This window comes from Hippopotamus amphibius, chromosome 11, assembly GCF_030028045.1.
Source record: "Hippopotamus amphibius kiboko isolate mHipAmp2 chromosome 11, mHipAmp2.hap2, whole genome shotgun sequence".
In the NCBI taxonomy this organism is placed as follows: Eukaryota; Metazoa; Chordata; class Mammalia; order Artiodactyla; family Hippopotamidae; genus Hippopotamus; species Hippopotamus amphibius.
The window spans coordinates 35,593,543-35,616,284 of record NC_080196.1 but is presented as its reverse complement, the minus strand read 5'-3'; the positions used below and the strand labels follow the sequence as shown (position 1 = coordinate 35,616,284).

At 48.8% G+C, this 22,742-nt stretch overlaps 3 protein-coding genes across 4 annotated transcripts in view; 2 read left to right on the top strand and 1 right to left on the bottom strand.

Annotated features, from left to right (window-relative positions):
* The first annotated feature begins 287 nt into the window (after nucleotides 1–287).
* On the top strand, nucleotides 288–6,111 carry PRICKLE4 (prickle planar cell polarity protein 4). Its single transcript, XM_057700701.1, has 7 exons — nucleotides 288–424; nucleotides 2,345–2,488; nucleotides 3,000–3,107; nucleotides 3,823–3,960; nucleotides 4,265–4,468; nucleotides 5,050–5,254; nucleotides 5,719–6,111. The coding sequence occupies exons 2-7, from the start codon at nucleotides 2,357–2,359 to the stop codon at nucleotides 6,090–6,092; spliced, it is 1,161 nt and encodes a 386-aa protein (XP_057556684.1). The 5' UTR covers nucleotides 288–424; nucleotides 2,345–2,356; the 3' UTR covers nucleotides 6,093–6,111.
* A 530-nt stretch (nucleotides 6,112–6,641) lies between these two features.
* The window catches only part of TOMM6 (translocase of outer mitochondrial membrane 6), a 47,188-nt gene continuing 31,087 nt past the window's right edge, over nucleotides 6,642–22,742 (top strand). For both annotated transcript variants that reach the window (XM_057700699.1, XM_057700700.1), the window contains exons 1-2: nucleotides 6,642–6,780; nucleotides 7,325–7,429. In XM_057700699.1, coding sequence (XP_057556682.1) covers nucleotides 6,653–6,780; nucleotides 7,325–7,421 — 225 coding nt within the window. In that variant the 5' untranslated portion in view covers nucleotides 6,642–6,652 and the 3' untranslated portion in view covers nucleotides 7,422–7,429. The remainder of the gene's footprint in view (nucleotides 6,781–7,324; nucleotides 7,430–22,742) is intronic.
* On the bottom strand, nucleotides 10,975–21,738 carry USP49 (ubiquitin specific peptidase 49). The gene is made up of 5 exons (XM_057700696.1): nucleotides 20,398–21,738; nucleotides 18,876–19,080; nucleotides 16,107–16,215; nucleotides 15,354–15,559; nucleotides 10,975–14,376 (listed from the first exon to the last, which is right to left on the bottom strand). The coding sequence occupies exons 1-5, from the start codon at nucleotides 21,733–21,735 to the stop codon at nucleotides 14,186–14,188; spliced, it is 2,049 nt and encodes a 682-aa protein (XP_057556679.1). The 5' UTR covers nucleotides 21,736–21,738; the 3' UTR covers nucleotides 10,975–14,185.

The window sequence follows — 22,742 nt, the reverse complement described above, 5'->3', positions numbered from 1 at the left end:
TGGCTCCTGGGTGTCTGCTCCGCTCTCGCAGGGACTCGGTCCCAGAGCTAAGCCCATGGGCGGAGGGCAGTGGAGCCCGCACACTTTACACCCCAAATCCCTCAAATGCTTTCTTTCAGTCAGCAGCTCTAAGCCCACCCCCGCGAGCCTTCCGGCTCTACCAGCCCCGGAGGGGCGGGCAGGGCCCGCGGGGCACGTGGGAGAGGAAGGGCCGCGCTCCCGGGGGCGGGCAGAGGCGGGTGCCGAGGCCTGGGGGTGGGGCCTAGGAGAAGGACCCGACCGCGGGGTCTGTCCAGAACGTCCCGGACCACAGCGCACAGCGAGGGTGAGACCCCAGCGGAGTCCTGTCCCCTCGCCTTAATTCCCAGCAGCCAGACTGGGAACCCCAGCTGACCCGGGAATCACACCGCATCCCGCTTCGGAGGTGGGCCCCGCGAAACCCAAGAAAAAATTTGGGGGATCTGTCGAGAGGGCACTTGGCGGGACCAGACACTTCTCTTCCCCTTCTACCTCTCACTGTCCCGGGAAACCTTCCATCCCTTACACCCTCCCCCTCCCCCCAACTTCCCAATCCCTAGACTCTGCCCTTCGAGGCAGGGGTGACTTGGGAAGGTAGAACTCCCGAGCCCGGTTACACCTGCACGAGGGGGCGGGGAGGGGGTCCAGTCTTGTCCCTTTTGTAAGGAAAGGGGAACTCGGAAGGAATCCAGCAGGTTAGTAAGGTGGGGTCCAGTGCTAAGTGGACGTGGAGTTATGCTGCCCTGGGGGGATGAAGGGTGAGGGGTGAGGACTGATTTCTGACGTTGTTCCTGTGTGGGATGATTTCATGCAAACTAGAACTAACTTGGAAGAGAGGGTGGGAGTCTCCTCTGAGGCCCCAGATGCCCCCCTTGTATGCCCACCTCCTCAAGCACCTCTTGCTGCCTGGGGCCCCAGGGGAAGTGGCTACTCCTGGCCCTGAGGGTGAACAGCTCATCCTGGCTGCTCTCCACAGGAAACCTGACCTGAGGGACAGAACGGGAAGGAAGCAGATGGGTGTGGAGCCAGGAAGCAGGGAAGAGTGGCACAGGGTGGGGGCTCAGGGCTGGGAAGCAATAGAACTGTTACAGTCCAAAGCCTGTTCCCAGCCCCAAAGCTGGGTCTTATAGAGGCCAGGGATTTGGTGATGCCCTCCTGTACCCAGCGGCCGTCAGAATCCACCCAGCTCTCAAAGGCAGCCTCTTCCTCTAAAGTTTCCCTTACCCTTCCAATGTGACCTCGGACAAGTTAATTAACCTCAATTTGTTTCAACTGTAAAATGGGATAATAGAAACTACCTCAGAGGATTGTTGTGAGGATGGATTATATCATGCAACATGCTAGAAAAGTCCCTGGCACAGAGTACACACTAGAAAAGTTTACTCTGGTTTTGTTTTGTTTGTTTTTTTCTTCCTAGGGTGCTGTGTATATCTGCCCAGAACCCTGGCCCCATCCTGCCTGGTTTCATCTGTGCCTTACCCAGGACACTATGAGCTCCTTGAGGGCAGGGTCCATCCCTTTTCTACTTCAGTAGTCACCTCCCATCCCCGAGATACTGTGGCTATACCAGCACTTGCCCAGAGGAGGGCTGAAGAGATGCACTTAGAATTATCCAATGAAGTTGCCACTAGAGAGAGAAGATAGAAGCACAGGATTTCCCCTGTCCTGGAGGAGCTGATAGACTAGATGAAGAGCTGAGAGAGACACAGAGAGCAAAGAGAAACATTAGGTGCTAAATCTTGGGACACCCACCGTACTTAGAGCTCAGGGAAAGGAGAGCTGGTATGGGCTGGAGAGGCTGAGAAGGGCCTCCTGGTAAAGTGGTCCTTTCACCCAGCCCAAGCCTACAGCGGGAAAAGCAGGAAGAGGTGGGAAAAGCAGGAAGAGGCGAGGAAGCAGGCTCACTGGGTGCTGAGAGCACAGTGAGGAATGGTGGGCGCTATGGCGGGGCAGGTGGGGAACAAAGGGCCAGTCTACCCAAAGGCAAAATGCCCTCTCCTTCCACTATGGGCCTCCTCTTTCCTCCATCCCAATCTTGGGAGACCCCAGAGTTTGAGCTTCAGAAACTCTGGAGCTGAAAACTTTGGCCTCAAGATCTGGTTCTGCTGTTTACTAGCTGTATGACCTTGGGCAGAGCATTTACGCTTACTGAGCCTCAGTCGGGCCATCCGTAAAATGGTGATAAGAATACCAACTGATTCACATAGTTGTTGGGAGGATTGAAGGAGATAATGCCTGTAATTATCTGTCTGACAGGCTAGACACTTAGCCTGTCTAGCACATTGTCGTGGCCCAATAAGTGGAAGGCGTCTTGTTTTCTGTGCAGACTTTACCACCAATGTCACTGCTGAACTCTGGCTGGCCCCACCGAAGGGAGAGGCTGACCCCTCCGGAGCCAAATCCACCAGTCAACTCAGACAACGACCCAGGTCACATGCCAGAGGAGGACCCTGAGGAGACCTGTGCTCAGGTGGTAGGACTCCTGCCCTTCCCTCTGAGACCAACATCGCCTCCATCCTTTGGACCTCCTCCTATTTCCACCAAGTGGGAGGCAGTTAGCCTTTGTGTCCAACTTCTTGCAGCCCTTTCTCTTTGCAGGAATCCCTGTCCCTACAGCCCCCTCAGGACACAGGGGTTTAACTTCTTTAAACTTATTCACATGAATACATGAATATTCTCCTTGGGGAGTCTGTGTTGTCAAGACAGAACCTAGGGGCTTTGGCTCTAAGGAGTAAAAGGGGTGATTTCAAGCATAAGAAGGGGAGCTATTTTGGGGTGTGCCCCCCCAAACTGCCTCAGTCAGACCACAAACACGGGAGTGGATCAGCTGTCCTTGTGATCTTGAAGAGGATCCTCTAGATGGAGGGGGGGCTTGGATGTTGTTCTGGATTGGTGAAGAGGTGGCAATGAAGAAGGGAGGAAAGAAGGGGAGGGAAGGAAAAACCTAGCTCTGCTTCTCTCCTTTTGCTGTGTTTCCTCAGGATCCTGAAGTTCTGAGCTTGTGGCACCCTGGCCTGGACACCAACCAAGCCCCCAACTGGCCTGGGCTCCGGACCCTCCTGCAGCAGCTCCCTCCGCAGGACAGCGATGTGAGTTTCCCTCTCCCCAGCTTTGCTCTCTCTCGCCTCCCTTTCTTAACTTACTGTGGGAAGAAGTTTGGTCCAAAAGGCAGGGGACATGGATTTAAGGCCTAGCTATGCCACTAACTGGGGGAAGTCATCCTCCCACTCCCAGCCTGAGCTTTTACATCTGCATAATGGGTGCAGTAAAATCTGCGCCCACCACCATGCTTAGTTGAATAGCAAATGAGAAAATGGACATGACCAGCTTTTGAAACTGATAATGGAATGCACAAATGTAGAGAGTATGGTGGTTAAGTATTTATTGAGGCCCTATGTGCACCCAGTCTAAAGGCTTACAGTTCAATTGGGGAGGTGAGGCAGGAGAATATGGAATAAATAGGGAAAATACAGTGGGAAGTGATATTGAGCTACAGCTCATTGGGAGCCAGAATCTACATATGTGGAGACAGGCCAAGTGCTGTGGGGCTATCAGGACCTGAGCAATCACCATCTCTGGGGCGGGGGCGGGGAGGGGGGGCGGTAGGGGGCAGTGAGATGGAGATGGATTTACTCCAATGCTTTTCCCTCTCCTTCTCTTTGCCCTTCTGTGCTGTTATCTCCCATACCTCCCAGAGGTTGTACAACCTTCCTTTGACCCAGCAGCTAAACCTCCTCTCTCCAGTCAAACTTCAGTCTTGCCTGCTGGGGCTCTCCCGGTCACAGCAGATGCCTGTTTCTGCAGGAGCGCTACTGCCTGGCCCTGGGGGAGGAGGAGCTGGCTGAGCTGCGGCTCTTCTGTGCCCAGCGGAGGCGGGAGGCCCTGGGACAGGGGGTGGCCCGCCTGGTACCTCCCAAGCTTGAAGAATGCACCTGTGAAAAGGTATGTACTGCCTCGCCCCCCATCCGCACCATCATATTCCCCTTCGTCCTCTCTTTGCCCTCTCACTTCAGAAGGGGCTGGCTTCTAGGACTCTGGAGGAGAAAAGGGGCTTGGGGATTGACAGTTTGGCAAAGTTTAGGAAAAAGGGAAACCAAATTTAGGGGTTCTCCGTGGAGCCTGCAGTGGAGGTGGGCTTGCCAGAGGTTTGGGGAGAACAGTTGGGTTGAGGTTGGGATCGAAGAGCCAGGAGGGAAGGTAGGAGGGTGGTGTGGCCTCTGACCAGCCCAGCACCCATGCCCTGCAGTGCAGGGAGCAGCTGAGGCCAGGGGAGTACGGAGTGTTTGCAGCTCGGGCAGGAGAGAAGCGCTGCTGGCACCGGGCTTGCTTTGCCTGCCAGGCCTGTGGCCAGGCCCTGATAAACCTCATCTACTTCTACCACGATGGGCATCTCTACTGCGGTCGTCATCACGCAGAGCTGCTGCGGCCGCGCTGCCCGGCTTGTGACCAGGTACAGCCTCGAAGGGAGGGTCTGGAGGGGGTCTGCCCAGGGTTCGATGCGACAGGATGCAAGGGGACACCTCTTCCAGTGCCACGGAGTGGGGTACAGAGAACTAGGAACCAGCCTGGGAACCTTCTATTCCCCTTGCTTTGACTTCAGCTCTGGGCACCTGGGACTCATTGCCTTTGCGCCCTCCCTCACCGCTAGCAAAGTCTCCCAAATTGTCTTGGACTGAGAGAATTTCTCCAGAGCAGGGACTCTTGGACAGACGTTCATCTCAATACGCCGGGTGCCCCGTGTTGTGCCTGCTCCTGCGAGGAACTCCCTTAATGTCCGCACAGGAGGTAGCACGGAACCCTGGGTTGGGCATCCATCCAGGCGACCCGGGTCGCACTTCTTCAGGCTGAGCCACCTGCTAGCTGGGGGATCCTGGCTAAGCCAATCAGCCCTCCCTGCATCCGAGAGTGGTTGAGTAGATCAAATGGGAATGTATGTAGACGTGCTTTAGCGTCAACTGGGTATAAGGCGTGGTTATTGGATGAATGAATGAGTGAATGAATGAATGAGCCGTTTCCCTCTCCCTCTCCCAGCTGATCTTCTCCCGCCGCTGCACCGAGGCCGAGGGACGGCGCTGGCACGAGAACCACTTCTGCTGCCAGGACTGCGCCGGGCCCTTGGGCGGGGGACGTTATGCCCTGCCGGGGGGCGGCCCTTGCTGCCCCAGCTGCTTTGAGAGTCGCTATTCGGATGCCGGTTCGAGCCCGGCCCCGACACTGGAAGGCAGGGCGTCCCCGGGTAAGGGAGGAGAAGGTGCAGATCAAAGGGGAAGGGGGCAGCGGCTTGGGCTGGGCTGAGGGGGGGTTCTCCCGGGCTGGGACCCTCGCCCCGGTCCCACGCCGTTCCGCCCCTCCAGCAGCGCCCCCGTCCCCCAACCGCATCCCCAGACCCGAGCCTCGGGGCCCGCAGCTCTCACCGCGCGTCCCTGGCCGGAGCGCTCCGAGGGCCTCCAGAACCCACCCCGCGCCGCGGTTGGGGCTGCGGCGCGGGACTCGCTCCTGGGCTGAGGCCGCGGCCGCCCTCTGCCGGGCGGAGGCGGGGAGGGGCGGGGAGCAGCGAGAGGACTCACGGCGGCGGCGCGCACGGCCCGGGGGCGGGGCGGGAGCCTGGGCCCCGATGGGGACTGGCTTCTGGCGGCTGCCGCGCCCGGATCTGAGAGACGTAGACTCTGAGATGGGCGTTTCTGACCCGGCCCCGAGCAGGGGAGGCGGGGCTCGGCAAAGTTGAAGACGCGGACCGCGCCCCGCGGAATTCCGCGATCGTCTCCCGGACACTCCTTCTTGCCACTGCCGCCAGTTCCAGTCTGGAAATCCAGAGGGGGATGCTTGGGTCCAGCCCGGAGCAGGAGTGTGCAGCTGGGGACCAGGGGGAGGCACCCAGAGGACAAGAGCAGGGCCGCCTAGAGACGCGCCTTGAACCCAAGGAGGACGCTCCCTGCCCCACCTGCTCCTCTTCCTCTGAATCGGAACCCGAAGGCTTTTTCTTAGGCCAGCCCCTTCCCCGGCCCTGGGAGACCCCCGGCAGTCTCCGAGCTGGGGACCGCGACATCTCCAGGAAGCACTGCACCATTTGCTAGTGGCGCAGCCCAGAGAAAGGGGGACTGGGGAGGTTATCTGTAAGGCGAGAGAGCGAGGCTCTCCTCCCCCTATAAACTCCTAGACTGAACGCCACCAGGGGATGATCAATTGGGAGTGCTTCCTTTCAGCCCGCGCATGCTACGACTTTTCTTGGAGACTTGGGGAACCCCATTCCGCAAAGCTACGCATCCCCTGCTTAGAGAGCCCCTCCCCACCCCCACGGGCTGGACAGCCCCATCCCCAGCATCCTCCACCTAAGGCAACGAAGCGGTCACTCAGAGACCATTTGTGACGGTGACCGGGTGGGCCAGCCGAAGGCCAGGAGGGAGCCGGAGGTGGAACCCCACCGGGGGAGGTTGGAACGGGGCGGCGCTCCTCTCTCAGCAGAGGTCGTGGACGCTCAGCCCCGGAGTTCTCCCTCCCGGCGTGTGGCTGAGCTCCAGCCACGGCGCCCTCTGCCGGCTGACAGCCGGCGGAAGTGCAAGACCGGAAGTTGCGTGATCTGCCAGCGCCGGAGAGGTGCGTGGTGAGAGGCCTTGCGGAGCGGGCAGGTGCTGCTATGGCTTCCATTGGGGCCAGCGTGACCACTGCGGGGTCAGCAAATGAAGCTCCCGAAATTCCAGACAACGTGGGAGACTGGCTGCGGGGCGTCTACCGCTTTGCCACGGATAGGAATGACTTCCGGAGGTAATCAAGGCCGGGAGCTCGGTCCCTCTCCGGCCCTCCACGAGCGTATACGTACCTGCAGGATTTCCCTTCTTCGCTGAGGCTGGCCCCTCCGGGTTTTTTACACTGCCAACATCTTAGCCTTATCGTGGCTCTGGCTGTTCTTTGCTGAGGTCTTTGACCGAGAGAGTTCCCGTGCGGCCAAAGCGCTCTTTTCAGTTACCGGGCCCTGGCTAGAGAATTTCACCCTGCCCGTCGGGGCCCGGGAGAGGAGGCGCCAACACGTGAACAGGATTTTTGGCCCTGGACGAATACTTAATTGGCTTTTGCATTTGACGCTGCTCTTATTAGACGTAGAAATGAACCGTAAATAACCATGTGGGTCTTGGGCAATCTATTATGTAAGGATGAATACTCCTGCGATTCTAAGGTCTTTTTGCCTCCGGAGGAGGCGGTTTCCAGGGTGGTGATGGGAAGTCTTGCCCCCCCCCCCCCCCAATCTTTCATTGACCAGAGACACGTGACTCATTGCCCACAGGGTTAATGGGATGCATTCTTTTTCCAGGAACTTGATCCTCAATTTGGGACTCTTTGCTGCCGGAGTTTGGCTGGCCAGGAATTTGAGTGACATTGACTTAATGGCACCTCAGCCTGGGGTGTAGCCATAAAGGTAAGCATTAACCACTGTTCTCTTTTAGGAGTCCTAGAGGCTGGGAGAAGAAATAATTTATATCAGCTATTCACAAAATAGTAGGAAAGAGACAATGTAAAACCCTTGGCTATTCCTAGTTACGTGTGTTTCCAGATGTTGCAAGGAATTTGAGTCTCTTACCAATTTCCCTGCAGTGATTTTACATTTCTAATGCCACCTGTTGTCTGATTGCAGACACATGGAACCCCTGTGCTGTACTCGAACCTTCCAAAAACAGAGCCTCCAATCTTTGACCATCACAAGACTTGCCCTGATGGCAGCTGAAGTTTGATTCAGATGGGCACCTTTCCATCCCTGCCTGATTTCCTTTTCTTTGCAGAGTCCACTCAGAACACCCTTCTCTGGTCAGCAGGCAGGCTTCAGCTAAAGTGTTGTCCTTTCTGTAAAGTTCTGTACATAGTTCCTAAGTTTCTGCAGGGGATGATCTTTGCTCTTGTCCTGAGGAATAATCTAATGGTATTTTAACAAATAAAAAGACTGTACACAAAGACAGCCATTTTATTCTTTTAATAAGAAACTTCGGCTTACAAAAAACAAGGTGTAAAAAGTCAAGATTTACAAAAATCATAAAAACATGATTTATATTTCACACTCAAGAGAGACAGGAACAAGCCCTAAACATGGATTGTAACAGAGATGGTTTGCTTCATATTAAAAGAAAAAAGTAGAAACTGTAGCCACCGTACATTGATGTTAGCATAGGATGCAGCTTATTCTTCAGGAATTTCCATTTTTGAGCAGTACTAAGGGAAGAAGTCATTTGGTGTTGCATAGCATTTTAGTGCACCAGGTGGGTTTTCCAGGCACCAGGGAGGCATTGTTGCTGTAATACAGTGGGATTTGAGGGCAGTGATGTGCAAGTGGAGGCATAGTGTAAGTAAGCTTGGGCAGTGGGCACTGAAGTGACACTGCTTGAGGAAGCTGCTTCCTTCACAAGGAAATAGATGTTTTCTGACCCTAAAATTCATGGTAGTGCCACTGTCCAGGAGTTTGGGGTTCTTTGGAAATGGACTATGTAAGGAACTGGCATGGGAAGAATCACGTAGGCTTAGAAAGGTGTGGATGTAGAGACTGGCACCCCTTGGCAATTTTTCTAGTTGATTTGCTCTACTAGGCATTTAAAAAGAAATACATATTACTTTTCCGTGCCGAGTCTCCTATGAAACTGGTATGGTATTAAAGACCATGAATTGGAAAGGACGGTCAGTATAAATGCACCACAGTGGCCTGTTAGTTGACAGGCATTGTCTCTAGCATCTGTTCACTAAAGGTAAATAGAATAAAATGGTCCTTCTTGACCCTGCTCGCATAAATCTGGTTAAGAAAGCTGTTAGAGAATTAGAGTTTTTTATATGTTAAAGAAAAGCACCATTCTCTTTTGAGCATTAATCAGGGAGGTCCCATCTGTTAGGAGGAAGGAGTTTGAGCTTGTATGAATTCAGGCCTGTGGCTGGCTTACCATGGAGGCAGGATCTTTTGAGAGTCTACATGGAGACCACAGATGCTCTGACAGGTTTATATCTTACTGGGCTGTTAAGGTGAGGAAAGGTAACATCCATGAAGCAAGGCTTAGGTTTGAAGCCATCAACCCCGCAAATAGTGACCAGGAAGGAAACTTTTAAGCCCCTTCAGCCTGCATCAGACCACTGCGCTAAGACCAGAATTACTAGCACCTCCTGTTCTTTATAGGAGTGAAACTTACATCCTTGAAGTCTGCTACCTGATCTATTCATAATCGTGAACTGTTCTATTTGATAAAAATTTTCAAAGCTAAAAATCAACACCTGACCAAAATTAAAGACACGGCAACTTCCAAAAGCATAATTCAAGTTTCCTTTAAATTTAATGTTTTAGCTTCAAGTAACAGTGTTGCTGTTGGTTGGTTTATAAAGCCATAAACTGGTAAGGTAAAGTTTCATTTAAGCTGGCTTAATTCCTGAAAGTGATAAGAATTTAGCAGATTAAAGCTACCAAATCTACAATTTCCCCAAGTTTTGATGAACAATCATTAATTCTGTAAATGAAAGTACTGGCTTCAGCATTTCAACACATAACATTTCTCCTTAAGGGAAGTCAATTTTATATCCTGTCATATGGTGTTTAGCCCAGGCTAGTTAACACCATATGACAGGATGTAAACACATAACACAGTGTGACAGTACTATGAAAATCTCTTACACTACCTAGTTAGATCTGAAATAGAAACATGCTGGCAGAAGTTAGTGTGGAAAGAGTCCACAAAAATGACCATTCTCTTCAGTGCTCTAGTGGCTGTGGTGTACTTAGAGCAGTGTTTGGGCTGAGTACACAGTGGTTAAAGTCAAAGCCCTAGACCAAGAAAATGGTTAATTTAAACGTGGAAGATAGAAACTAAACTCACAGTCATATTTAGAAGGCGCTTTTCAGCTTTAGTGCTAACTTCAAAAAAGAATCTGAACCACCAGGGAGATGCATACTTAGCTAGTAAAGAAACTAAGTGGCTATGGGAGGTTTTATTCCAAAGATAAAACCTTCTCACCTAATTAGGCCAGTCATTAGGCTGAGGGACCCAATTATATGTGCTTTAAGTGGTAAGCTTTTTAAACACCCTTTGGTGACGTCTCATGAGCAGTGGAAACCTTAAGGTAGGAGTAAAAGGAACATGCTGTGTTTACAGCCCTGCAGGTGAGCAGGCCAGGTCTTTTCCTCTTCCACAGCCACTCAGCACCATCCCAGTCAACAGCTGCCAGGGAGTGGGGCTAGGGAGCTGGGATAGGTTCTTTGAGCCTTCTTTTTTTGCATATAACACAGTGCACTGGCTTGTCTTACAGTCTAAAGGTTCACATATAGGGGATTGTGTTCTATACTGCTTCCTGACATTTTGTGCAGAAGAACTTCAGAACTAATGAAGGTACCACTTTAGGAGGAACTATTTTTGTTTGACTTCTACCATATGTTGCCCAGCATTAGGAAAATTAAAAGACCTTTTTCTGAACATTTGTGCTCCCCCAACCAGCTGGAAAAGCAACCCTTCCACTTATAAGATATAATCCCGGATAGGGATACAGTATGTGTTTAGGAAGGGGTAGCCCTCCCAGCCTGACTTTAAAAAGGCCTGAGTTAATGTTTGGAACATAAAAGGGGTGGTAAAAAGGAATGGGGCACATAGTCTGCCCTAAAAAGGAGACGCTGATGAATAATCAAAGATTTTGGACATTACAGTAAAATTTTCAGAACTTGCTGGTAAGAATAATTCACTTTCACACACACAAGATATGCAATGCTTTTAGAAAGTCTGATACCAAATGTCCTTTACACTATACAGACCCATTTGCCACTTGAAATGACAAGAAGGAATCTTTTCCCTTAATCTTTTCAATCCCATGCAAACCATAATCGGGTACAAGGCACCAAATTGAATGAATTGTATAAAATTAGTTCACAAAGCTTTATCAGTAGGTAAAACAAACTCCATTTCTCCCTCCCTGCCCACCCACATCCCACCCCCGTCCCCCCCACACCCAACCAAGTTTTCATTCTGTACTACTGTCGATGACCTCTCTTGTGTTTATGCTGGGACCTGGCTAGGGCCATGCCCCGCTGCCAGCCAACCCACGTCATTAGTTCTTGCACTTGGATGGAACTGTAAGCACAGCCAGAGTGGGGAACTCATACAATCATTGACTCTAGAAGCCTTGCCATTAAAAACAAAAATAAATTCTGCTCTGAGTCCATAGGACACATTAATACTTCCATAGTTTCCAATTTTATTCATGACATTTTAAAAGACTTCTGGAAATTCTTTACAATGTGGCACTGCCCCTGTCAGCCTGAGAGGGGCTGGATCAAAGCAGGCAAGAGATCTGCCCACCTTTAATAAGAGCTTCAGTTCCTGGCTGTTGAGGGCATTCCTAAATTTTTTTTTTTTTTTTTTTAAACACTAGCATGGGTGCTCTTAGAGGCAACCACAAGTATGAGGGTCAAGCTAGATTGAGGTAAAATCCTTTTTGAGGGCCAGGGTGCATTCATCTTGGCTGGCTACAGCAAAAAGTAAACACACCAGCCAACTACAAAGGGTTCCTAGAACAGGACTCTGACTGCTTGTCTGGGAGAGAAGCAGGCTCGTAAGGTTCAGTTAGGAGATCTTGGGTTTGATTTGGCAGCATCTAGTCAACTTCTACCTGGTTCTTACTCTCTTCTCTTTATAATGTCTTGACTTAAAGTAAGATGCAACTAAGAAATTCATCTACTTCCAGTATGTAAATAAATTAAAGGCAAAGGGACAATTCCCTCACAACAGCCACTGGCTTATGCAGCAGGAAACTCTCTTCTTTAATAAAAATCTCCATAAATACTAACTTCTCAACAGCGTCTAGTGCTGCTGCCTCTGGGTACCTGAGGTGTCTGACTGCAGGGGCACCTTCAAGTGTGTGCAGCTCATTGAGGACTCTGGTATTGGTTTGTATTCCAACTCATTTTAAATGATTTTATTAATTTGATACAATGCGTGCTTAGCTAAGTTAAGCTCTTATTTTACAAAGTCCTTTGCTTAATAATCCTTATATTTGGTATAAAACTATTTTTAAAAATTAAATTTGAAGATCTTTTAATTTTCTATTAGATGTTTATTTTTATTTCCCCCCCGACAGCCTGAGGGATGAAGTAGATGCTCTATTGTACTTCTCCATTTGTAAATTTTCTTCTTCTAGAATAATAAATATAGCATTCAATGAAAGATGAGGCACAATTTATATTTTCCTTCCCTTTTTACTCTCCTTGGTTTTCTGGAGTCAGTGCGCTTTTCTATTGCCATAAAAAGTCATCACCGATCAGGCCAACTTAAAAATGTGGATCTAGAGAATATAGCCTCACATCAGAGCCTCTGGCAGCATGGGCAGCTGTGACACTTTAAAACAGTGTCCAGGTGAGGGTAAGCCCGGGCCAAGCTTGTACAAAGAAGCCTGCAGTAGACAATATAAACCAAATAGCATAAAAAATGCCATACGCTATCGCTTCCAAATAAAAGCTAAATATTACAGAAACCTCACAGTGTTGGAAAAAGCAAGTTTAATTTAAAATATAGTCACTCCCCTTTTCCTTATCAGGGTGAGCCATTTTCTGTCAGATTTCCTCCAAGTCTGAGTGCTGTCTGGCAGGTCCTATGGGAGAATTCATCTCAAAAGATGTCAACAGCAAATGCTACAGATCTGCTCGGAAAATGCGGTTCCTCAACATCGCTAAAGCTACAACCCTCATTCTTTAGCCTCTCTTTTCCCAACTTCCCACCCATACCCAAACTCCCTTCACGTCTATTCTCTTCAGGTGGCAACTGTACTTCTACCTGAATTGAAATGTTACTATGACATACTCAGTCAAAAGATGAGCATTCAGAGCGACAGGCTGAGGCAGGCTGCAGTACTCCCACAGTGAGAGTTACGGTTTGCATTCACTTTTACTAGTGAAGGACTGAGAAGGGAAATTCAGTGGTGCCTGATAGGGCAGAGGGTCTCCATCTGGGCAATTTCATGCCACTTAGAAACTGACCCAGTTTAAAAAAGAAAGGTGTATTTTACTAGCACTGGAGTTAAGGACAGGGCACTTTTTTTTTTTTTTTCTGATGGATTGAGTGTGGGTGGGTAAAGAAGGGATTAGCAGATTTTGGAGGAAACAGGCCGGGGTGTCAGCAATAAAGCGTTCAGACATATAATAGGAAGATGCCTAAGCTTTAGAAAAGCAAAAGCTCCCACACCTTGTGAACAGGAAATAAGCTGCAGGTTAAGAAAAGCTGAATGCTGGACCAGGGTGAGAATGGGTGATAGGCATTTAGATAAGCCCTGGACCACTGGCTACCTGCCTCCCACCCAAATGAGTTCTGAGAAAGCCTCAGACAATTGACCTAAAGACCAATTTAAACCAAACTGTGTGCTTGCCCTAGACCTGAACCAGGGATTTGCTACAGAACTGGGTAGCCAGAAGTGCTGTTATGCTCAGCATGCCACAAAGAACATGTCATGTACCAGTTTCTTGCTTCCCCATATGAACTGCTCCTTCTTTAGAATGAAGGGATGTTCATGCCATCTCAGAAGATGTGGAATGATTAAATGGCAGCAGCAGCCAGGGAAAATATGATACATGAAAAACCTCCCATTTTGCATGGAGAAATTTGCTCCATGCATCTCATTCCACTCTTCAACTGCTATCCCCTAAAACAAGGAAGTCAGCAAATTTTCAACCCTGGAGGGCTACTTCCTTTGTAGGAAAAAATCCTTAAGACTGCACTCCTGCCTTGGAACCAGTCCTATCCAGCCGAAGAGCCCCTCCTTGCATATTCTGTCGAGGGCTGCTCACATCAGGAGGGTTCTTCTGGTGTTGCAAGGAGTCCTGATTAGCAGGGGAATCACGTAATAGAAAGAAAACATGGCTGGATGTGACCAGTTCACTCCCTCTTACCTCCAACCAGATCCCTCTATATTCAGAAGCAACTGATGAAAGAGTCTTCATAGAAGTTACTCCTTTTGATTTGTTTTAACAAAGGGGGGAATTTCTAAACCCATATGAAAGAAAGTGACTACAAATTTTCTGATAGCACATGAGTCACCTGGCACCTTCTGCTTTAGACCCAGTGAGGCAAACCTAGTAATCTGTTCCTGCAGTAAACCTTATTTCCTGTAAGAGGAAAGATGTACAGACACCAATAGTTTAAAAGCAAGCCATTCCTTGATATGTGCCTCCCATTCAGGGGAAGGTCCGTGGTCTGCCCTCATCGTTGTTGCTGGACTGCACCTGAGTTTGGAGTTGGGTTTCTGAGATTCTTGTATTGCCCTGAACTGTTCTTTGAGTGTAAAAAAGGATGTAGGCTTGAGTTTTGCACACTTCCTCGACACTGCATACATTCAGCTTTGAGTCATTGCAGTGGACCCAAAAACCTGGGAAACCAAATGAAAGAGAGAATATGACTACCCAACTTATATTTCAATCAGCAGGCAAACAAGGAGATGAGGAAAGGGACAGAGGAGTTCTGAACAGATCCACCCTTGATTGTTGGTGGTGGAAGAAGGGACAAGTAAATGAAACCAATAGACTTCCCTGAAACCACTGGTTTTAACCCCGCAGGCCCCACCACAATACTGCTCACAGTGTCAATTGACTAATTTTTGTCCTCATTTCATTCAGGCTTTTTCACTGCCCATTATGGTTTTCTACAAAGACAGGAGACTGGGGGCTGAGAGATGGGACGAGAAGGAGGAGGAGAGGGAAAATGTAAATAGGAGTGATAAAAGAAAACTTGGAGTAAAAGGTTATTTTTCACATGCTCACTCTGGCTACCCCAAGGGCTGAGGGATTCAAGATGGGTACACTACTGAAAACACATCAGCAGCCCACCTGCCTCAGCGCAGTAGCTGGGAGGCTGTGCTCTGGGGGACAGGGACTGAAAGCTCCTTGGGAAGGGCCCCTGTATCCCTACACCTCCCATGGTAAGGGAGGTAGTAAGGACATAGTAAGTGCTCAGTGAGTATCCTCGGCTTTACTATGAGTTGAGGCTAGTGAGATTCACACAGTAACTCCATGAAGTTAGATAGGTCATACCGTTTCTGCAAAACCAAGAAGGAAACTGAAGTCTGCAGCGTAAGTACTATAATAGTGACCTCTAGCGTTAACTGACCATTAAGTGCTAGACACTGTGCTCAGCACCTCTACATGTTAGTTCCTGTCAATTCTTAGAACAGTCATACGCTGTTACTTAGTGATATATCCAAAATTCGAATCCATCTTTCATGATTCTTTGTACTGGATTTTAATGTATGTAATATCCCCCTATAGATTAAATAAAAGGAAAGGAATGAAATGTGGACAAACCAACCCTTTTTCGTGTCCCCCACCCCACAGAGTAAAGCGCACGCACCTCCCTCTGTGTTGTAGCAATAGGCTGTGTAGTGTCCTGAGCCAAACCCTTTCCCGTGATGCATGACCACTGCGGAGAGATCATAGGCAAAGGTCTCTTTGTCAAGAGAGGAGAGCATGTCCCTGCAGCAGTAAGGTTCCATGGTTAATACCTGGTCAAAGACGACATGGACCCCAATCTTCTCTCGGTGATTACGGCCAGACCACCTAGAACATGGATATAAACTTCTTACTATTAAGAAATAGCATGTGTGATCAGAGGTAGAGGTAGGTGAAACAGGGAATGGAGAAAATTTAACCTTCTGGTTTTCATAACAAGACAGTGGTAATCAATGTTCACATATATTTCCTGTGAGTATTACATGATGTTCTCTAAAACCAGAAATCCCTAAACAAGCAATTCAGGCAATACTCTCTTTGTAGTTTACCTCCTGCCCTTCTTTTCACAGATTATCTCATTCTTTATTCTCAAGATGACTCTATAAAAGCCCAAGCGAGACTAGAAAATCTTCAAGCACAGACACCCAGTGCAGGCTAGCCGATTAAATAGGACCATGAGAACAGAAGCCCAGTCCTGGCCTCCGACGTCAGCTTGCCTCATTGGGCATGAGCCATACACTCCATGGAAAGTGTAAGGCCTCTAGGGAACAGGTTTCTCTTCCCAACACCAAAGAAGATATTTGTCCTCGCCAAAGCCTTTGAAGTAGCTACTCCCACAGCTCACAGCCACCTGGGACGCCCAGAGCAAGCTCACCTGAATCTTTTAAGGTGCAGCCGGAGGACCTGAGGTAGTCTGTAGATCATTAACTGCTTTCTAGCTTCACTCAGAACAAGGGGTTTTGGATTGGATTTTCGTCGTTTGCCTATATGGTTTGGGAAGGCATAAGACATAGATCGTGAGGAGACTCATTCTTTCCGAGCTATGGCAGAGACAGTGACTTGCCACTCGATATGCATTCTCCTTATTTCGGTATTAAACCTCACTTATATCTGGAACAGCAATGTGACCCTCTCTAAGACTGCATTTCCCAGCCTCACATGCCTGCATGGTGTGGCCACGGAAGTTCTGGCTGAGATGAAAGGAATGACTGTGTGGCACTCTTGGGATGGCTGCTTAAAGAAGGCTGACTCAGTTGTAAGGTGCATTCTTTGTCCCTCCCACTGTTTGAAAGGAACCTCAGTTTCCTTTCCTGTAAAATGGGGGATAATGCATATATCTCAGGCTTAGGGAAACGGTAAGAGGGCACAGGATTACTAAAGGACAGCACATTTAAACAGATTTTTTCCCCATGTGGATTGCTTGTGGCCTGTACAAATATTTAGAAAAGAAACTTTGCTGGTTTTATATTTTTATGCTGTACCTATTTTCTGAAACATGTTTCTTGGTAATAGCACACTGCTAGACATGCAGGACAAGGCTGACAGGCTAGCCAAATACACCCAGTCCAAAGCAGAACCAGTGCTTGAGACTCCAATATTGTTTCTAAAGATACTGAATTGTGGGCACAATGCATTTCTAAATTATAGTAAGTAAACAGTGGAAAAGAAGTTCTCTTAATTTCCATTAGAAGCCTTCTCTATAACCATTTACTGATGACTGCTCTGTTATTATATTAATTAAATCAGTGAATGGATGGGGATATAAAATTAGTGGTCCAGTGTGGTGTCTGCTAATTGTCTTTGAGCTGTTGATGTCATGGTCTCAGTGTCTGAAGAGCCTGGCATCTGATTTGAAGTCCTGTCTGTACCACTCGTGAAAAGGTAGCAAATCACAGCCAGATGACGTATCATGGAGCTTTCTGTGACAGTAGGAGCTGTTGCTTCTCATAACAGATTACAGCAGCTAGATGCAGCTTTTACTAGGGCTGGTAGTCATGATATGTGAGGGCATGAGCAGAAAGAGAATTCAAAGAGGGGCCTGGCCTCATTTTACATTCCTGTTCACCAGGAGATTTTTGAAAATTACTGCCGCTCTGCCTCGGAATCCTGGCAGTGACTGCTGCTCTCAGCAGAGGGAGTATGTGAGCTAAGATGAAGACAATATAGATCTGGCTTTGTTTCCCTAAAATGAAATTCACAAAGAAAAAGAAATTACTTATTCAACTGAGATTGATCAGTTCTGTCTCCCATTTGATTAAGCTGGTCACACAGAGGTGGAAGACTGATAGCTTTGAAACTTTCACACGCAACAGATCAGTGCATCTCATCCCTTCACCATAGCTTTGCTTCCCTGCTGTTTGAACCTGTCTACAGAAATGCTGATAAATGGGCACATCTGGCAACCAGAAAAACAATCCTTTCTTGCAAAAATAAATAAAAGTATTTCTTGCCTTATCTATCAAGTCCGAGAATGATAGAGTTAAGGCTGCTAACATCCTTCTGTTCCTTACAAGTATAAAGCTTTAGGAATCACTATTTTAAAAAGAAAAAACAGATACTGTTCTAAGAAATTTAAGTCACTGCTTTTATATCTCAATGTGGAACAGGATAGGTGAGTTTATGGTTAACCAAGAAGAGCGCTTCAAATTTTGTTTTAAAATGGCAAAATGACAGCAGGTGTGACTTGATTTTTGTTCTGATTCTTCAGAGAGAACAGGTTTCCCACAATTTACTACTTTAAAAAACCATATGCAAAAATATTAAAAGGGCTACTATAAAATTGTTGCTCCCAAAACTTGTAGTCCAAACTATAATATGGCTGCAAATTGATTTCAGATCTCTGCACAGTCCATTCATCCTAGTTTCCAAATGTCTATACACCAAAAACCCCAAACATCAGCTTCAAAGTATTTGCTGTGCATTTCCTCTGTACATGCTGGGTTAGCAAACGCATTAAGTGTTAGTGTGGTGAGACACAGGGGTGGGGATGATGGGTGCATAAGATACTCACAGAACCCTATGGAAAAAATTCCACTTTACAATTAAAGCCATGATAGAGAAGTACTTCCTTATGACCCTTCTGAGATGTGAACCTTTCAGGGATGTGAAAACAACTATGAAGCTGCCAGAGAGCAACGCACCATATGACTTCCTTTCTTGGTCTCATGTACCCCTGCTTAGCATCACTTCTGACAGACTTTAAATCTACAAATTCAGGACAAAAGCACACTCTTCTGATACCATAGCCCTCAAACAGGCTATGCCACCTGAATTTAGACTAAATAAGAACTATGAGAGTCTGTATTCATGAATTTAAGCAGGACCCCTGTACATTAATGAAGCTAGGTACTCACAGTCTTGGAGTCCCCATTTCAGGATCCGTACTTTCAAATGCCTCCCAAGATAACAACTAATGTCAATCACAGCAGGAGTCAAAGGAGGCCCAACGCCTAGGTACGGTTTTGTTTTGTTAATAATATATAATGTCCATATGCTTGTTTTCAGGAAAATGGGAGAAAAGAATATTTAAAAGATGCTTTAGAACCACTCATTATTACTGTGTTACTTTTGAGTAAAGTGGCAAGTGAAACACCTTAAACTGATATTCCAGTTACACACACCCCCGCCTCCCCCCAGCACTCACTGTTACATTGGTCACAAGCGTAGATTCTCCCTTCCAGGGCCTCTGTCTCTGTGAACTTGGCCAGCATCTCAGTGAGCAGGCACTCTGTCTGATTCAAAGGGACAAACCCCTTTTCTATGCAGTGATAGCGTTCAGGGAATTCCAGGGACAGATCCCAAAAGGGCTCGATGGTATTGGATTTGTAATTGCATGATACACATGTGACCTAGAATGAAAAGATTGGTTTATAGGTTATATAACTTCCATGCTTCCCACATACATTTTGCTAGCACATAACAACCAAAAATGCACAGTTTTCAAAAGAACATTTAACTGTAGTACTAAAATAATAAACATAACTTTAAGAAAATTAGAACATATCACTTCTGGCACGTGTCTCTAACTATGATGCTGGCTGGAACTGGAAAACCACACAGCACAGATGTTATTACCTACCCCTTTCTCTCTTCTCCTCTCACAAAGTATGCTTTGCCATTCGATGCTGCAGTATTACAGATGGAAGTTACCGTGGAGTCATCAAGGCACCATCAGTCTGAGATGGAGAATTTGCAGATTCCTATCTGCTTCTCTCATCCTCATTCTTTTGTTCTCTCCAGACTTTGCTCCTTCCATCCAGCCCAGCTTGCCTCTTTTTGCCCTTGTTTCTTGCAGCATCCCTCCACCGATCGCTGTGTCCCAAGAGCCTCCGAGTACCTTGTGATTAGACCTCCTCCCCCCGCTGTAACCTTCCCAGATGCACCTTCTTCTTACAGACCCTCGGGGGTGGGGGGGTAGAGGAAGTGCCAAGAAATACTCCCCTTTCACATGCTGAAAAACACAAGCCTAAATAAACGTTCTCTTCCCATCCTACTCATCATTCTTTTAAAATCCTAAATACCAGGACACAAAACCTCAGGATCACGGTGTAGAGGTTTTACCTGAATCTCTTCAGTTGCCCACCTTTTTAACTCTACAGATTCTTTCTGCATATTCTTACAAAGCCTTATGGGTCTTCACTCATGTCCTTAGATAGCTAAGGAAATGAAAGGTAATGGGGAACAGGAGGGGAGGCTTGCTTAGGCCTTTGGCATCCTCCTAGCCACCTCCCTCGCTCGTATGTAAAGAATGCCTTGGAAGGAAGAGTGCTTTTTCAAACAACTATGGAACCAAGTTTATAGGCAAACTCTTCAATTTCCTAAAACTGATCAAAGGATGGCATGCCAACAATGGGTACCTGATTGTAACAATGGGAATACTGTATCACCCACATCATCATTAAAGATTAAAGACATTCACTGAAAGTGATATGGTAAGTTAAACTAAAAATCTGCCTGGGAAGACAGGAGGCAAATTCACCAAACAGGGCGTGGCACAGTACAGGGAAAGGGACAGTGGCCGCCTTTGGCTATGCATAGTTACGGCAAATGTTGGCTACCCTAGTTAGGCCAACAGCCTGGGGGAGGCACTCACCGGAAGCCTAACTACTATACCAGCCCCGCTCCAGTGTGGTGGGCAGTCGGGGTTGGGCTGAGCACACACCTACCTGGCTGAGTAGCTGCCCGTGAAATATGGTGTTCACCACCTTTAAGACCTGTTTGGTGAGCTTCCTCTGGGAGAAGGGGATGAGGATCCGGCGCGCGGTGCCCTCGGACTCAAGTTCCTGCTGCACTTTGTGCAGCAGCTCGCAGAGAAACTCCTGCGCGTCCTGCTGGTCGTAGCCGCGGAAGGCGGGGATCAGGCTCCACACCGAGTGAAGCATGGCGAAGGGCGACACCAGGGCCCACTTCCCGGACCACATGACGCGGAAGAGGGTGTGCAGTTCGTGGCAGAGGGAGATGTGCTTCGAGCTGGGCTCCTTGTTCTGGATGAGTTCTAGGCTCCTGCTGAGCGAGGTCCCGCCGTTCAAGCAGGGTCCCTCGCGCTCGCAGGCCTCGGCCCCTTCGCTCCTGGGCGACAGCTCCGTGGCCGAGCTGCTGGCCGGCCTGCCGGCGAGCGGGGCCTTACCGTTGGCGGCCCTGGGAAACAGCTGCTCGGTCTTGGACGGGTCGAGGTTCAGGAAGCACTCGCGGAACTTGCGCAGGTGGCTGAGCACCTGGAGGATGGAGTTCATGTAGCAGGTGTTGCCCAGGTTGCGTAGGCCCGTGACGCCCGGCGCCATGGCGGGCGCGCGGCGCGGGGCCGGGCGGGGCCCGGCGGGCGCACGCGGGGCGGCGGCGCGCGGGGCGGCGGCGCGGGGCGCGTGCAGCAGCAGGCGCGCGCTCTTGCGCGGAGGGGCGCTGGCCAGCTCCTCCAGCAGCCGCCGCTTCACCTCGCGCCGCCGCTGCCGCGCTGCCTCCTTCTTGCGCTCCAGCGCCTCCTCCCGCCGCCGCTGCTCCAGCTTGGCCTGGCCCCGCGAGGTCTTCTCGAACCAGAGCCGCAGCGTCCTGGCCAGCAGGCGCTGGCGCCGGTACCACAGAGCCGTGAGCATCTGCGGCTGTCCCTGAGGAGCGCGCTGCGGCGGGACGGTGTCCTCGCCCGAGGCCATGGACCGCAGCGTCCGCCCGCGCCTCAGCGGCGGGTCCTGCGTCTGGCCCCTGACCGCCAAGAGGGAGCTTCGCAGCAGTTTGAGGTCCCCTTCCGGGTTGTCGTTGAGCACGTAGTCCTTGCACTGGTAGCAGAACACGTAGAGATCCCGGACCTCCATGGCTAGGGGGTGTCCCGTCTCTTCGAAGTGTTTGAGGGCGTGATCTTCGATGTAGCGGCCGCAGGCCACGTGCGAACACTTGAGACAAGCCCACACGGACTCGGTGGTGGCACACTCCCGGCAGCACCACTTCTGCGGGTTCAGGATGGAGTGGTCCTGGGCGAGCCGCAACCGCCCTACATGTTTGCATCTATCCATGTCTTATAGAAGTCTCCACTCATTCAACCTGGCACGATAACAGACCCCAGAGAGAAAGAGAGAAAAAAAACCTTTCAGCAAAATATTTTCCTAGAAAAAGACTTGCAAATCGGCATTTTCCACTCAATAGTCATTGGTTTTCAATTCAAAATTGGTTCCTTTGGAAGGAAGTTTAAAAAATGAAAAAGAAAAGCAATTTTACAGAAAGACAGTTAAGTTCCTTAAAAAGAAATAATCATAAAATACTAAACGACACAGCAGACCTTAGCACTAATGTGTAACTTTACATTTTCTAAAGCTATTTTAATTCTTGAATGTCAGCTAATTTTTATGTAAGGCTGATTTGGAAATGTCATTACCCTTATTTCACATTGCACCCAACTGGTCACCAGGGGAAAGAAACCTGTACTGTATTTTGAACCATCTCTAAATTGATGATGTGGAAGTGAAAGCCTTCCATCTCATACTGGCAAGATCCTGGCTGTGTGCAAAAAGGGACAGGGGAGAGGCAAGGAGAGGAGAAGCACAGATAGCGTTTCACATACCAGTAGGAGAGATGAAGACCCTCAAATAAAAAGGCAATCTCAGGTCAGTTTCACTGTGTTTCAAAGTAGATATAACAAGATAGGGTAAAAAAGAGAGTAAGAAAGACAAAGTCCTCTGCAGTACCAAGTATCATTTTTATTTTCTTGAGTCCAAAGATCCGGCTAAGTAGGTAGACTGAGCCTCAATCTAACATTTTATTTGTCTTATATGGTGTGAATATTTGCACCCCCATTTACATGCTAAAATTTTAACTCCCCCCCCCCCAAGGTGATGGTATTAGGAGGTAAGCCCTTTGGGAGGTCCTTAGGTCATGAACAGGTTGACCCTCATGGGATGAGCCTTCAAGAATGGGATTAGTGCCTTTATAAAAGAGCTCCCTCACCCCTTCCTCCATGTGAGGACATGGTGCAAAGCCAGCCATATGGCTATGAACCAGCTAGTCCTTACCAGATATGGAATAT

Bases quoted from the DNA above. Each gene is read 5' to 3' on its own strand.
- PRICKLE4 (XM_057700701.1), top strand. From the start codon at position 2,357: ATGTCACTGCTGAACTCTGGCTGGCCCCACCGAAGGGAGAGGCTGACC. The intron at 3,961-4,264 runs GTATGTACTGCC...CATGCCCTGCAG, and splicing joins AAGAATGCACCTGTGAAAAG to TGCAGGGAGCAGCTGAGGCC. The intron at 5,255-5,718 runs GTAAGGGAGGAG...GGCCCCGAGCAG, and splicing joins GGAAGGCAGGGCGTCCCCGG to GGGAGGCGGGGCTCGGCAAA.
- USP49 (XM_057700696.1), bottom strand. From the start codon at position 21,735: ATGGATAGATGCAAACATGTAGGGCGGTTGCGGCTCGCCCAGGACCAC. The intron at 19,081-20,397 runs GTAGGTGTGTGC...TTTTCATTCTAG, and splicing joins ACGGGCAGCTACTCAGCCAG to GTCACATGTGTATCATGCAA. The intron at 15,560-16,106 runs GTGAGCTTGCTC...TCCATGTTCTAG, and splicing joins CTGCACCTTAAAAGATTCAG to GTGGTCTGGCCGTAATCACC.